This window comes from Phaethon aethereus (genome assembly GCF_964289735.1).
Source record: "Phaethon aethereus genome assembly, chromosome: 25".
In the NCBI taxonomy this organism is placed as follows: Eukaryota; Metazoa; Chordata; class Aves; order Phaethontiformes; family Phaethontidae; genus Phaethon; species Phaethon aethereus.
In genome coordinates this window covers 5,829,542-5,843,228 of record NC_138601.1, presented here as the reverse complement: position 1 = coordinate 5,843,228, position 13,687 = coordinate 5,829,542, and the positions used below count along the sequence as shown (strand labels likewise).

At 69.8% G+C, this 13,687-nt stretch overlaps 1 protein-coding gene across 1 annotated transcript; it reads left to right on the top strand.

Moving 5' to 3' along the window:
• Window positions 1-205: 205 nt before the first annotated feature.
• CACNB1 (calcium voltage-gated channel auxiliary subunit beta 1) lies at window positions 206-11,097 on the top strand (the record flags this gene model as incomplete). Its single annotated transcript, XM_082010612.1, has 14 exons — window positions 206-292; window positions 2,000-2,086; window positions 3,759-3,878; window positions 4,384-4,506; window positions 4,623-4,759; window positions 4,847-4,923; window positions 5,232-5,377; window positions 6,702-6,782; window positions 6,869-6,927; window positions 7,256-7,365; window positions 8,180-8,331; window positions 8,439-8,534; window positions 8,954-9,139; window positions 10,193-11,097. The coding sequence occupies 14 exons, from the start codon at window positions 206-208 to the stop codon at window positions 10,628-10,630; spliced, it is 1,899 nt and encodes a 632-aa protein (XP_081866738.1). The 3' UTR covers window positions 10,631-11,097.
• Between the last annotated feature and the right edge of the window lie 2,590 nt (window positions 11,098-13,687).

Below are 13,687 nucleotides of genomic sequence, written 5' to 3'. Positions count from 1 at the left end.
GCGGCCGCCCGCCATCCCTCATCCCCCCCTGCTGCCATTCCCACTCCTCCTTCCTCGTTCTCCTCCTCCTCTCGCTCGCTGCACGCCGGGGCTGCCGTCACCGCGGGGGCCGGTACGGCGGAGACCAGGCCTGGGCTCCATCGTCATCGTCTTGTCCCTCTGTGTGTGTCCCCCACCCCGAAACCCGCCGACCCCGGCGAGCTCCATGGTGCGGGAAGGCGGCATGGCCCGTACCCCTTACAGCTCCACGCAGGACATCCAGATGGACGTCTTCGACAACGCCGCCCTCCAGGTGACACCCGCGGGAATTTGGGGACGGGGACGGGGGGGGCTGCGTCGGTGCCATCACGCACAGCTCCAGGGTGCGTGGGTGTGGGGTGAGCCCCATCGATTCTCCCATGGGTTTGGGGGTGCCACATGGCAGTGCCCCCAAGCCCACGGGGGAGTCGATGGGGCTCGCCCCCCTTGTCCCAAGCCCTACACCCCATAATGGTGGTGATTTCATGCCCCCAGCATGCAAAACAGGACGCCTCCCACCCATAACCAAGGTACCCTGGGAGGGACCCCAAATTCTGTCACCCCCCCTCCCCATAACACCAAGCGTCCCAGGGGAGGGGGTGTGCAGCCCTCAGGTTTGGGGAGTGCATGGGGGGGGGGGCTCTGCTGCTTGCTGTGTCACTGCTTCCCCCCACCTTGGGGTTTGCCCACCCAGCACACCCCGGTGTGGGGAGGTGGGTGTGGGGGGTGTCATGCGCACTGGCAAACTTTTAGGAATTGGGAAAACTCTGCCGGGGTGGTCCCCCCCATACTCCCCCCCCAGCTTGTCCCCTTCAGCCTGGGGGTGGGCGAAGGGATGTGTCCCCAGCTGGTGGGGGGGGGTGGGGGGCACCTTGTCCCCATGGTCTGGCTGGGTGCTGTCGTTCCCTTGCACCCCCATGGGGACAGACCCCCCTCATGGCAGCCTGGGGAGCATCAGCAGGTTGGGGTGACGGTTTTGGGGGGGGCAGGGGATGGAGGCCCGGCCCAGCCGCATCCAGCCGCCCGGGTGCCGGCAGGGCTGGGTGCCGCCGGCGCAGGGGTGTCTCTGGGTGGCTGCGGTGAACCCCACACCGGCAGCGGGGCCACCGTCCCCACCTCGGGGACTTTAGTCACCAAGCCCCTGCCACGTCCATCCCCTGCAGCAAGCGGCAGATGGGGTGGGTGGGGGGCCGGAGCAGTGGGGGCTGGGGGCAAAGGACCTAAAAATACCTGGTGCTGCTGGATGCGGGGAGCACCCATCCTGGGCTGGGTGGCAGCTGGGCCCAGCTGTCCCTCCGAGACGCCGGGGAGGTGACAGCCCCGCTCGCCCCGGCATGTCCCAGCCTCTCGCCCCCCAGGGCACCCCCAGCGTGCTCTGGTATCCCCCCCCCCCGGAGGTGCTGCAGGGGGGCACTGGACCATCCCCGTCTCCCCCAGCCCATCCCAGCAGGAGGCACTGGAGGAAGCAGGGGCATCCCGTGGGGGTGCGGGGTGGCTGCCGGGTGGGCGTGGGGGGTGTGTGTGTGTGTGCACACACAGCGCTCGGGCACCGGGGGGGTGGTGTGGGGTGCCCCCCATAGCGGCCGTCTCCCCCTGGGGCGCTGGTTGGGCTCTGGTTTGGCTGGGGGGGACTGTGGTGTGTGGGGGCTGTGGCGAGGAGCCGGGGCCCACAGCTGGCCCTTCCCCAAATCCAGTCAGCCCCACCAGCTCCCTCTCCTCCCCATGGAGATTGGAGATCCAGCCCCCCAGATGAGGGGATGCCAGGTCCCTGGGGAGGGGGCTGCACGGCTCCTGATCAGGGGGCAACACCATCCCCTTCGCTGCCTCAGTTTCCCTTCTCTCGTCCCCCGGGAGCTGGGTTTGCTTGCAGGGCGGGGGTGGAGGGGACGGAGCACCCCTGGCAGCTGGGGCTGGGGGGCAGAGCTGCCCCCATGTCCCGGGGCTCCAGCGCTCCCCTCCTGCCCCCCTCTCCTCTCCCCAGGGCAAGTACAGCAAGCGCAAGAGCCGCTTCAAGCGCTCGGACGGCAGCACCTCCTCCGACACCACCTCCAACAGCTTCGTCCGGCAGGTGAGTGTGATGGGGGGGCGGCTGTCCCCGGGGGGTCCCGGGGGTCCTGCCTGCCTGCGGGGGCCTTTGTCCCCCCGGAGACCGAGGCAGGGGTCTGGGTTTGCAACCCAGCCTGGTCTGGAGGGAGCGCGGGCATTGTGCTGGCTGAGCCAGCCCCGGCTGTGCCCCCCGTCCCCTCTCTGTCCTGCAGTGGGTGCCGGGGGGAGTGTGTGTCCCCCCCATATAGGCAGCATTTGGGGTCCTGTAGCCCCCCAGGGGTTCCCTGCACCTCCTGGGGGTGCCAGGCAGGGGACACAGCCCTGGCATCACCCAGCTGCCACCAAAGCTGCCCTCCCCAGCCCCGTGCACTTGGCAGGCCTGCTGGCTTGGCAGCGGCCCCTGCGGCCCCCCCGGCCCCCACTCCCTGCCCGGCACTGGGATAAATATACCCAGGGCGGCTGTGACCGTCCCAGGGCTGAAACCTGACCTACGGGCGCCACAGCCCAGCGCCCGCCCGACCCACTCGCCCCCGGCCCTGCCACCATGGAGGTAGCCGGCAAAGACCACCCCGCCGCCCCGGTGAGCGTCCCCCTGCCCCGCAGCCCCCCAGCACCCGGGACGAGGCCCCCGGCGCTCTCCCGTCCCTGCTTGCCAGCTCTGCCCTTGGTGCGGGGTCCCCCTCGCCTCCGTGGGGGTTGGAGCGGGTGGTCCCGGGAGCTGGTGGGACCCATGGGGTCTGCAAGGTGAGGGCATTGTGCCTGGACCCCAGGTGACCCCCCCCTCAAAGGCCCCTCCAGTCCTGCCATGGGGCTGGAGGGGCTCAGGAAGGACCAGACGCCCAGCAATGGCAGGAGGAGGTGGGGTAGCTGGTCTCTGCCCCATAGCTTCTGGGGAGGGGTTCCCCTGGAGTCTGCTGCCCCGTGGCCAAGGTAGGGGCTGGGGTGAAGGAGAGTGGCTCCCACCTCCCCGGTGTTGGGAAAGGACGGGACAAATCAGGAACTGGGGCTCCCGCGACCCTGGGGGGCTCTGGTGGAGTGTAGGGGATTATAGAGGGGCTGGGGGGAGCAGCTCCCCGAGGACGGTTGGTGCCTTCGCCGTCCCCCACAGCACCCACTGCCCGAAGGCTGGGGGACCCATGGGTCTCCCTGCTGCCCCCCACCTGGGCTCCAGCCCCAGGGGCTGGGGGGGTAAGCAGGGGGTCTCCAATCCCACCCCAGCTCCAGCCTTGTCCTGAGGTGACCCCGAGTCACCCCCCAGCGCCCTTTCCCCATTGCCCCCCTTGGGGGGCGACAGCGCCATCCCCGCTGGCCTGCCCTGGGGCGGGGGACAGCTGGGGGGCGGCGGGCAGGCATGGGGGGTCCTCACTGCCTTCCCGGCTCTGACGAGCAGCCCGGGACAGGAGCAGGCGCCGGCTCGGTATCACGTTCCCTGCCGGAGCGGTGGGAACAGCTGCGCCGGCCCTCGGCCTGCCGTAACCCCGCCGGGACGCCACTGGCCGGGACTTGCCCCTGCCTGGGGAGGAGGCAGCTTTTGGGGGTGGTTTCTCCCCAGCGTGCCCAGAAGCCACGATGATGGGCACCAGCCCTAGTGAGAGGGTCCTGGTGGGGGAGATGGCTGTGGGGGTGGGCTTGGGGCTGGGTTCTCCACTTTGGGGGAGCAGGGCATGGGCTGACCCCTCTCCTCGCTCTCCCAGGGCTCAGCAGAGTCCTACACCAGCCGCCCCTCGGACTCGGATGTGTCGCTGGAGGAGGACCGGGAGGCGCTGCGCAAGGAGGCCGAGCGCCAGGCCATGGCGCAGCTGGAGAAAGCCAAGGTGGGCGGGCTGGGCTGGAGACCCCCCTGCCTGCCCTCGCCTCCCCAGGTGCACCCCCTGCCCCGGCAGGATGGGACCCACTGCGGGAAGGGGCTGACCCCGGGCACAGGGACCCCCCCGTCCCCCCACGCTGCCCCTGCTCTCCATCCCCGCCGCATCCTGTCCCCTGAGAGCACTGGGTGGTGTTGGGAAGGCAGTGGGGTCTACTGGGTGGAACTGGGAGCCCGGATACCTGATTCTCACCTTGGCTGAGCACCCGTTGCACCTTAGCTACGGGCCCAGGGCAATTAGCTCATGAGCCCCTCGTTAGCTCCTGGGGCATTGCGACCACAGTGTCCCCAGCCCAGGCTGCGGTGAGCGGCTGCGCCGTGGTGCCCGCAGGAGCCGAGCCAGCCTGGCTGGTGGCACCGGCACCGGCACCTGCCTGGCCTGAGGGACTGGCTCTCGCTGCGGGGGTCTCCGCGGTTTGGGGCGGGGGGGATGCTGAGCCCTCTCCTGTTGGCAGACGAAGCCGGTGGCGTTTGCCGTGCGGACGAATGTCGGCTACAACCCGTCTGCCAGCGACGACATGCCGGTGCAGGGCATGGCCATCTGCTTCGAGCCCAAAGACTTCCTGCACATCAAGGAGGTGGGGACCGGGCTGGGGGGACCGGCATGGGGGTACGGGGCTGGGGTCGCTCTGGGGGTGGCAGCACTGGGGTGGGCGTTGGGGGTTTCAGGTGTTTCCTCTCTTCCCCGGTGCAGAAGTACAACAACGACTGGTGGATCGGGCGGCTGGTGAAGGAGGGCTGCGAGGTGGGCTTCATCCCCAGCCCCGTCAAGCTGGAGAACATGCGGCTGCTGCAGGAGCAGAAGATGAGGCAGAACCGCCTGAGCTCGAGGTGGGGCTTGTTCCCAATCCCCCGGCTCCCCCGAGCCCCCCATCCCACCCTCACCCCCGGGCCCCTCTCGGTGCTTCTCCCATCCAGCAAATCGGGGGACAACTCCAGCTCCAGCCTGGGCGACGTGGTGACGGGGACACGCCGGCCCACCCCCCCGGCCAGCGGTAAGAGTGTCCGGGCTGCCCCCAGCCCCTGGCCTGAGCGGGGCAGGCCCAGCCTGGGGGGGTCCTTCCCCCAGCCGCTGGGTAACCCCCCCTCATCCGCAGCTCCGGCCCCTCCACCCTGGGTGCAGGCAGGCGGGTGCCCCCCCCCCTCAGGACCCCCCTCTTCCCTGCTTCTCCCCCCTCCCATCCCCACCACCCTCCCGCTCTTCCCAGGCCCCCCATCTCCATTTTTCCCTTCTTCCATCGCCATTATCGCTCTTCTTTTCTCCCTCCCCTCTCCCCGGCTCCGGCTGCCCCTCCGTCCCCAGGTGCCCTGGACATGCCTAGCTTTGCCTTTGACCCCGATGAGTTAGAGGAGGAGGAGGCCATGGAGACCCACCGCTCCCCTAAGAGTAGCGTGAGCAGTGTCACCACCCCCCCCGCCCACACCAAGCGCATCCCCTTCTTTAGGAAGGTAACGGCACCCACCGGCCCCACGCTCGCCTGCTGCACCCTGCCTGCCCTAACACTGCCTGGGAGGGCTGGCGGGGGCACCCGCCGAGCGCTGGGGCCACGCGCTGCCCGGGCACCCTGCCTGCGCCGCAGCATGGGCATGAGCGGCTGCAGGGGACAGGGCGGCAGGGCCGTCCCCCCATGCACCGTGGGGTGGGTCAGCCCGTGGCTGCCTCCCCCCGTGGGCCATGGGATGGATCAGTCTGTGGCTCTGTCCCCCCATGATCCATGGGATGGATCAGTCCATGGCGCTCTCCCCCGCGTGGGCCATGGGATGGACCAGTCCACGACTGATCCTCCCCCCGTGGTCCACGGGATGGATCAGCCCGTGGCTGCTTCCCCCCGTAGTCCACGGGATGGATCAGTCCGTGGCTGTCTCCCCCCCCCGTAGTCCACGGGATGGATCAGTCCGTGGCTGTCTCCCCCCCATGGTCCATGGAATGGATCAGTCCATGGCGGCCTCCCCCCATGATGCGTGGGATGGATCAGTCCGTGGCTGCCTCCCCCCATAATATATGGGATGGATCAGGCCGTGGCTGCCTCTCTCCATGGTCCATGGGATGGATCCGTCCGTGCCCCCCCCTCCCGTTGCCTGGCCCCCCCCCCAGTGTGCGCATGGTGTGTGCCAGCACGGCCGCTGTCTTGTCTCCCCCGCGAATGGGTATGGACTGTTCCTCCCCCCCAAACTGGGCAGAAGCTGGGGGGGGTTCGGGCGCAACCACAGCCCGGGGCGCGGGGGCGTCTGCAAGGGCTAGTGGAGGCGAGCAGGCCCGGGGAGGGGGCTGAGCTGCCCCCCGCTGTCCCCCATCCCTTTCTGCAAGCCCCGCAGAGCCCCTGTTTGCACCCCAAATCTCACCAAGAGCAGGGTGATGCTCCATGCCTCTGCTGTCCACAGTCTCGTGGGGCAGCCCCCGGGGGGACACATGCATCCCCTGGCGCAGCCCCCAGGGACACACACGCAGCCCCCGGGGCAGCCCCCCGGGACACACAGGCAGCCCCGGGCCCCCCAGCCCAGCTCGGTGCCCCCGCTCCCCGCGCCCGCGGATAACACGCATGCCTTGTTTGTCTTCTCTCGCCCCCCGGCCCCGCGCGGCCTCTCGGGACGTAGCGAAGCAGAAGCAGAAATCGGTGAGTAGCGTCAGGACCCCCCGGGAGGGCCCGCAGGGAGGGGATGGGGTGCCCCCCGCTTGCAGCCTCCCCACCCCCAGAGCTGCCCCCGCAGGGGCGAAGCCGAGCGTCCCCCGGTGTGTCCCCCGGCCCCGCTAACGCCCGGCTCTGCCCCACAGGCCGAGCATGTGCCCCCGTACGACGTGGTGCCCTCCATGCGGCCCATCATCCTGGTGGGGCCATCCCTGAAGGGCTACGAGGTGAGGAGCAGGGGGCACAGGGTGGGGGGGGGCACGGGCAGGACCCTGGCCCCATGCTCTTCCTCCCTGCCTTCCTCCATCCCCAGGTCACGGACATGATGCAGAAAGCCCTCTTTGACTTCTTGAAGCATCGCTTTGATGGCAGGTGAGACAGGCGGCTGCATGGCCAGGGGACCTCTGACCCCACAGGGGATCTCTGACCCCACAGGGGGACGCCTAACCCCATGGGGGGGATCCCTGACCCCGGGGGGGGGCCCTCAACCCTGTCCCGTGGTGTCTGCTGTTGGGGGGATCTCTCCCCTGAGGTGCAGGAGTCCTGCAGGCTCTGCTCCAGGCAGCCCTGTGCATGGGGTGAGAGGAAGAGGGGGGAAGGAGGGTCCCGTCCAGCCCCCCAAGGGGGTGGGTGTGTACGTGGGGGGATTGCACCTGCTGTTGCTGGCCCCCCACCCGCTTGTGCCCTCTTTGTCTTGCAGGATCTCCATCACACGGGTGACGGCCGACATCTCCCTGGCCAAGCGCTCCGTCCTGAACAACCCCAGCAAGCACACCATCATCGAGCGCTCCAGCACGCGCTCCAGCCTGGGTAAGGCGGTGCTGTGGCTCGGCCGCTCCGTGCTGACCCCCATCCGGCCAGGCAGCGTGAACCCCCCAAGCCTCCATCTGTATCAGCCCAGCAGCCTCCCGTCCCCCAGCCCATCCGTCTCGGGGTGCACGTCCTGCCTGCGCCGGGGCGCGGCTCGTGGGGGTGAGGTGTGGGGGTCTGCCGCCTCGGGGTGGCTAGCACGTGGGGACCTGGGGCCCTGTGCTCCCCCTGGCTGGTTTGACTCGGTCTCTCTACCCCTCCTCCCTTTTTATCTTCTGTTACGTTTTTCTTTCCTTTCCTTTTTCTCCTTTCCTTTGGGTTTTCTCCCCTCCGCGCTGCTTCCTTCCTCCCCTGCTCCTGATACAGATGTCTTGGGTATGTAGCTTGGACCCGCCAGGACCCCTGGCAGCCCCCTGCACGGTGGGGGGCAGTGGGGGACGCAGCCCCTTGGATCCCCATCCTCCCTGCCTACCCGTAATGAGGCAGGGTCTGGCCACCCCAACAGCCTGGGCCGAGTCTGGGGGTTGGGGACACCCTGGTGACACAGCTCTGTCTGACCCCATACCCTAAGTGCCTGTGGTCCGGGGGGCTTTGCCCCTTCCTCACCCAGCCAGTGCCAGCGCTGGAAGCCCACTGCCACCTCCCTCCTGCAGTGACCCCCCTGTGCCTGGGGCTGGGGCAACACTGGAGTGGCCAAGGCCCCTGGTCCTGTCCCTGATCGGTTCCCCTTGTCACAGTTGTCCCCACGGCCCCCAAGTGCTCACCCGTCCCCCCACGCTGTCCCCTGACCCTCGCTGTCTCCCTGCCCCGGCAGCCGAGGTCCAGAGTGAGACCGAGCGCATCTTCGAGCTGGCCCGGACGCTGCAGCTGGTGGCCTTGGATGCCGACACCATCAACCACCCGGCCCAGCTGGCCAAGACCTCCCTGGCCCCCATCATCGTCTACATCAAAATCACCTCCCCCAAGGTGGGTGCAGACCCTGAGGCGGGCGGGGGACGGCCGCAGCCCCTGCCCTGCCACGCTGGGGGTGCTGGGTCCCTGCGGCCACCCTGGGGTGCCCTCTCCCGCTCCAGGTGCTGCAGCGGCTGGTGAAGTCCCGGGGCAAGTCCCAGGCGAAGCACCTCAATGTGCAGATGGTGGCGTCTGACAAGCTGGCGCAGTGCCCGCCCGTGAGTACGCCCCGCCCTGCCCCGCCCTGCCCCGCCCTGCCCCGCCCTGCCCCGCCCCGCCTCCCTGACCCCGCCCCAGCCTCTGCCTCCACCCTGTGGCCATCAGCTCCACCCACTGCTGCCAGAGGCTCCACCCCTGCAGGCCAGAAGCTCCTCCCACCACCCCATTCTGGTGTAGTCTCCACCCATTTGTGGCCCAGAAGCTCCACCCCTAGGTGCCAGAGTCTCCACCCACCACCTCAGCGTGGACCACAGGCTCCACTCTGGGTCCAGAGGCCCCGCCCTGTCCTGTAGGCCCCGCCCTGTGCTATAGGCCCCGCCTTGGTCCATAGCTTCCACCACTGGGCCCAGGCACCCCACCCTGCCCCGCCCCACCCCACCCTGCCCCGCCCTGCCCCACGGCCCCCTCCCGCCCCCAGGAGATGTTCGACATTGTGCTGGACGAGAACCAGCTGGAGGAGGCCTGCGAGCACCTGGCCGAGTACCTGGAGGCCTACTGGAAGGCGACGCACCCCCCCAGCAGCACCCCCCCCAACCCGCTGCTGAACCGCACCATGGCCACGGCCGCCCTGGCCGCCAGCCCCGCGCCCGTCTCCAACCTCCAGGTACAGGTGCTCACCTCCCTGCGCAGGAACCTGGGCCTCTGGGGGCGCGGGGGTGCCGAGACCACCCCCAGCTCCCCTGGACCCCTCGAGGAGCACGCGCTGTGAGACGGCAGCGGGGACACCCCCCACCACCACCCTCGGGGACACACTGGGGAACTGCGGCCCCCCCAGGAGCGGGACCATCTTTGGGATTGCCCCCCCCAGAACCCTGTGGCCCCCTAGGGGCACTGCAGCCCCCAGGGGTGGGACTGTCCCAGGGATCATCTCCCCTGGGGACCTACTCCCCACCCTGGGAACGGGGCCACCCTGGGCAGCTGCTCCCCTTCCAGGTTGAGGCCACCCCAGGGATCTGCTCCCTGCCTGGCACTGGGGCTAACCCCAGAATTGGGGTCCCCCTGGGGATCTGTGCCCCCTCCCAGGCCTGGAGCCCCCCTGGAGGTCGGGGCCCCCAGGAATCTGTCCCCTCCAAGACTCCCCGGGAATGTGGGTCCTCTCTGTGCCTCCCTGGGGTCTGCCAGGATGCTGGAGCCCCCGTTCCCCCACCCCTCCGGAGCTCTAGGGGGGCCGTGGCAGCGGCAAGGGGCTTTCGGGATGTCCTGTTGTGGGCGAGGGCTGCCTGCGGGGGGGGTGCAGAGCCCTGTCCCACCATGGGCTTCATGGTGCTGAACCCGGGGGGTCCACAGCACCCACCTGGGGCAGGAGGCAGAGGAGGGACGTCTGTCCTGTGTTGTCTGTCACTGCTTCTTCCAGCGAGCGGGACGCTGCTGGTGTGCCAGCCCCCTCCCCGCAGCCCTCCCTGCGCTGCTCTCCCCCCGCCCCCCCGTCACCCCTTTCCTGCCCTGGCCCTGCCCCAGTGAACCCCCAGCACCGTTTGGCAGCGGGCTGAGATCTGCTGCCGTCGTGTCCTGGGTGAGCGGTGCGGTGTGGTGCGGGCAGGCCAGGCTGGGCAGGAGCGCATGTGCCCCCCGCCAGCCCCGCGGCTAACCCACCCCCCCACTAACCTCCCTGTCCGTCTGTCCGTCCTTGCACGGTGTGGTTGCTTCTCCTAACCAGGGTCCCTACCTGGCGCCCGGGGAGCCGCTGCGCGAGGGGGAGCACGGCCGCCTCCGGCAGGGCCCGAGCGAAGCGGGGGGCCACGGGCAGGGCCGACCCCTCCCGCCGCCCGCCCGCCTGGCCCCCCACAGCCTGTCCCGCCAGGACACCTTCGACTCAGAGACCCCAGGCAGCCGGGATTCGGCCGGCACGGAGCCTGGCGATTCCTGCTGCATGGACATCGAGACAGACCCCGGCGAGGAGGAGCCGCCGGGTCCCCCTGGCACCGGACCCCGCGTCCCCCCTGGCGCCTGGGACGAGGATGAGCCCGGCCGTGAGAGCCGGGGGCTGCGGGGCCGAGCCAAGGGCCAGGACCGCTACTGCCCCGACCCGCCAGAGACCCTCAGCCTCGACCAGGGTGACGTGGAGGGCTGGGGCCAGGACGTTTACATCCGTTAGGGTGAGTGGGTGCAGGCAGGGGATGGGGGCCCCCCCAGTGCTGGCTTTGGGGTGGGGGCAAGCCCCACTGCTTGCCTGGGGGTTTGTGCCCTGCCAGAGTCTGGCCAGCCGTGCCATGGGGAGCCCCTGCTTTGCCCTGGGCGCTCCCCCCTGCCCCACTCCTCAGTGTGGGGGGTGTCACCCCCCTGCCACAGCGCCCCAGCATCTCGCGGTGCCTCAGGCCCTCCCTGCCCCACAGGGAGAGCAAGTGACCAAAGGGGACCCCGAGGGCTCTGCCCACAGCCGGCGTGTCCCCATCCCCCACCCCTGGGCGCGGGGTGGGGGGGCCGTGCTGGCTGCCCGCCCCACCGGCTGCCCCCGCTTCCCCATGGTGCTGTTTGCCACCCGGCTGCAGGGGGACCCCTGAGCTGGCCATGACGGTGGCAGGGGGTCCCTGCCAGCTGCCCCTCAGCCCCTGCCCACAGCCTGGCACTGCACCCCTGCAGGGCTGCGACCCACAGCTCCCCCCGGCCCCCCAGCAGCTGGGGGGGTGCATGTGTGTGTGGTGTGTGCAGGGCTTTGGGGGTGCTTGGGGCAGTGGAGGGGTCTCCACTGCCCCAGGCCCTGTCCCCCCGGGGTGCTGCCTGCCCGGGGGGGGCAGTTTGCATGTGTTTGCCTTGGAGGGGCTCTGCCTGAATTGGGGGGGGTGCAAATCTGAGCCAGTTTGGGGGGTTCTAACACGTGCTAACAGCTGCCTAGCCCTGGCCTGCCCCAGCCGTGGCAGCACCCGCCGGGTCCGTCTGCCTTGGGGGGCCATGTGCCGTCCCCCCTTTCCCTGGGACGGCCGGGGTGCGCCAGGCCCCTGCCCCCCAGCCCCCCCGTGCCACCCCCGCCGTGCCTGTCCGCTCTCGCCCCGTCCAGCTGTGTCCGTCCGTCTGTCCGTGAGCCTGTCTCTCTGTCCCCCCTGCCCGGCAGGGCTGCCTTCGCGCCCCCCTCCCCCAGCACCCTGGGGCACTGCCTTCTCTTGCGCCCGCCCCAGGGCGTCCCTTGTCCCCCCGCTTCTGTGGGGACGATCACACCAGGGTGGGGACACCCCACATCCAGCCCTCACCGTGGGGCCTGACTCGTCCCACTTATGGGGCAGCCCCTTGCTCCCTCTTGGGGCAATGCTGGGGGTCCCCGGGGTCGCTGCCTTACCCAGACCACCAGCCTTGCCAGCCAGGCCGGGGGCTGGGGGCTCCCAGCTGCTGCCAAGCCCCCCCTGCCCGTCGTGTGCCTCAGTGTCCCCCTTTTTTTGGGAGGGGACTCGGTGTCACTGCCTGCCTCGCTGCTCGCCCCCGTGGTGGCCAGGGTCCGGGCCGTGGGGCCCCCGGGTCTCCCGCGGGCAGAGGGACCTCCCGTATTTATGTCACTCCACAAATTTTATTTAAAGACCCGACAAAGTGTATTTTATTTATTTATTCTCATTGGTGTGTGGGGGGACTCGCCCCGCTCGCTTGGTTCTTTGTAATAAACATTTCGGTGAGACCTGACCCACGGCCGTGCCTGGTGGGGTCTGTGTGGGGGGAACGCACAGGGTCCGCAGCCACCAGGGGCCCGCGCTGAGACTGGGTGCAACTCACCTCTGCAATGACCCCCAATGTCTCTCCCTGGGGCGGGCCTTCAGCGGGTGCCCGGGGAGGGAGCACTGCCAGGGCCAAAACGGGGACGGAGCTGGGACCCGCCCAGCTCCTGGGAAGGGGTGAAGACCCAAAGCGGGGGTTAGCGGGGCTCCTGCTGCCCCGCTGCCAGGGTGATGGTCACCGGCAGCAGCCGGGCTCAGCGCGGCGTGCAACCGGGTTTATCGGCGCTCGGCCAGCTCTGGACACGCTATTTACTGGGAATAAATACAGTGCCGCCGGCTCAGGGCTGCCGGCACCTCCACTCGCTCTTCTCCGGCCAGTACTCGAACGCCTTCCTGCGGAGAGGACACGGGGACGTCGATGGCACCCGCGTCCCTGCCCCGTTTCCATCCCCTCCCACCCAGGGCAGGACCCAGGTGACCCCACGCCCCCCTCCCCATCTCGGGGGGTCCCCAGCAGCCCCGTACTCACTCTCGCCCGGGCGCGGTGGCTCGGCAGACCAGCCCGGCCTGGCAGGGGCAGACCTGGTTGATGCTGAAGGCCAGACCCCCGGGGGGCACGTGGCAGCTCTGGGCCAGCGCCAGCCGCCGCTGGCACACCCGCTCGCCGTGCTGCCGCGCGCAGCAGCCGCCCGCACCGCAGTCCTCGTCCCGCTGGCACCGGGCTCCTGGCGGGGCGGAAAGCGGGGATTAGGGGAGGGGGGACCCCCAGCCCATCCCCAGGCTGGGGCACAGGGCTGGAGCTGTAGGGGTTGCCAGCAATGGGGCTGGGTGCCCCCCCCGGCACCCGTTGGCCTTGTACCGTCGGGGCTGATGCCAGAGGTTGCCCCCTGCCCCATCAGCGCCATGGCCCCCAGTTCACAGGGAGGCTGAGGGGGCTCTCCCTTGTGTCCCCCCACCCCTGGCCCCCCCCAGACCCCTGCTCACCCTCCTGCCCGTCAGGCACGGGCTGCTGGCACTTCCCAAACATGCAGAGGAGGCCGTGGGCGCAGTGGGTGTCCCGCCGGCAGTACTGCCCCGTGGGGCGCGTGGGCAGGCACAGCCCGAAGTGCTCGTCGCAGAACTGCCCGTGGGCGCAGGGGGTGGCCGGGCCACAGGCTGTCACCTGCGTGGGGGGATGCAGCACGTCAGGGGACCGGGCCCCATCCCCGACCCCATCCCCGACCCCGGGACAGGCCAGAAACAGCCGCAGGGGGCAAAAACTCCCTATTGGCACGTTCTGAGGAGAAGCAGGGCTGGGCGTGGGAACGTTTTTTGGGGGGAAAGGCCGGGAGCAGCTCAGCAACGCTCGGCCGGGCAGGGGAGACACATCCCCACGAGAACCCTCCCGCAGCGGCTCCAGGGTTTGTTTTTTTTTTCGCTTGGGAAAAGAAAACCCTGCGTGGGAGGGGAGGTGCGGCTGCCGGAGCCCGTAAAAGTCCTGCTCCAGGTGAGGCTCGAACTCACAACCTCGGCAT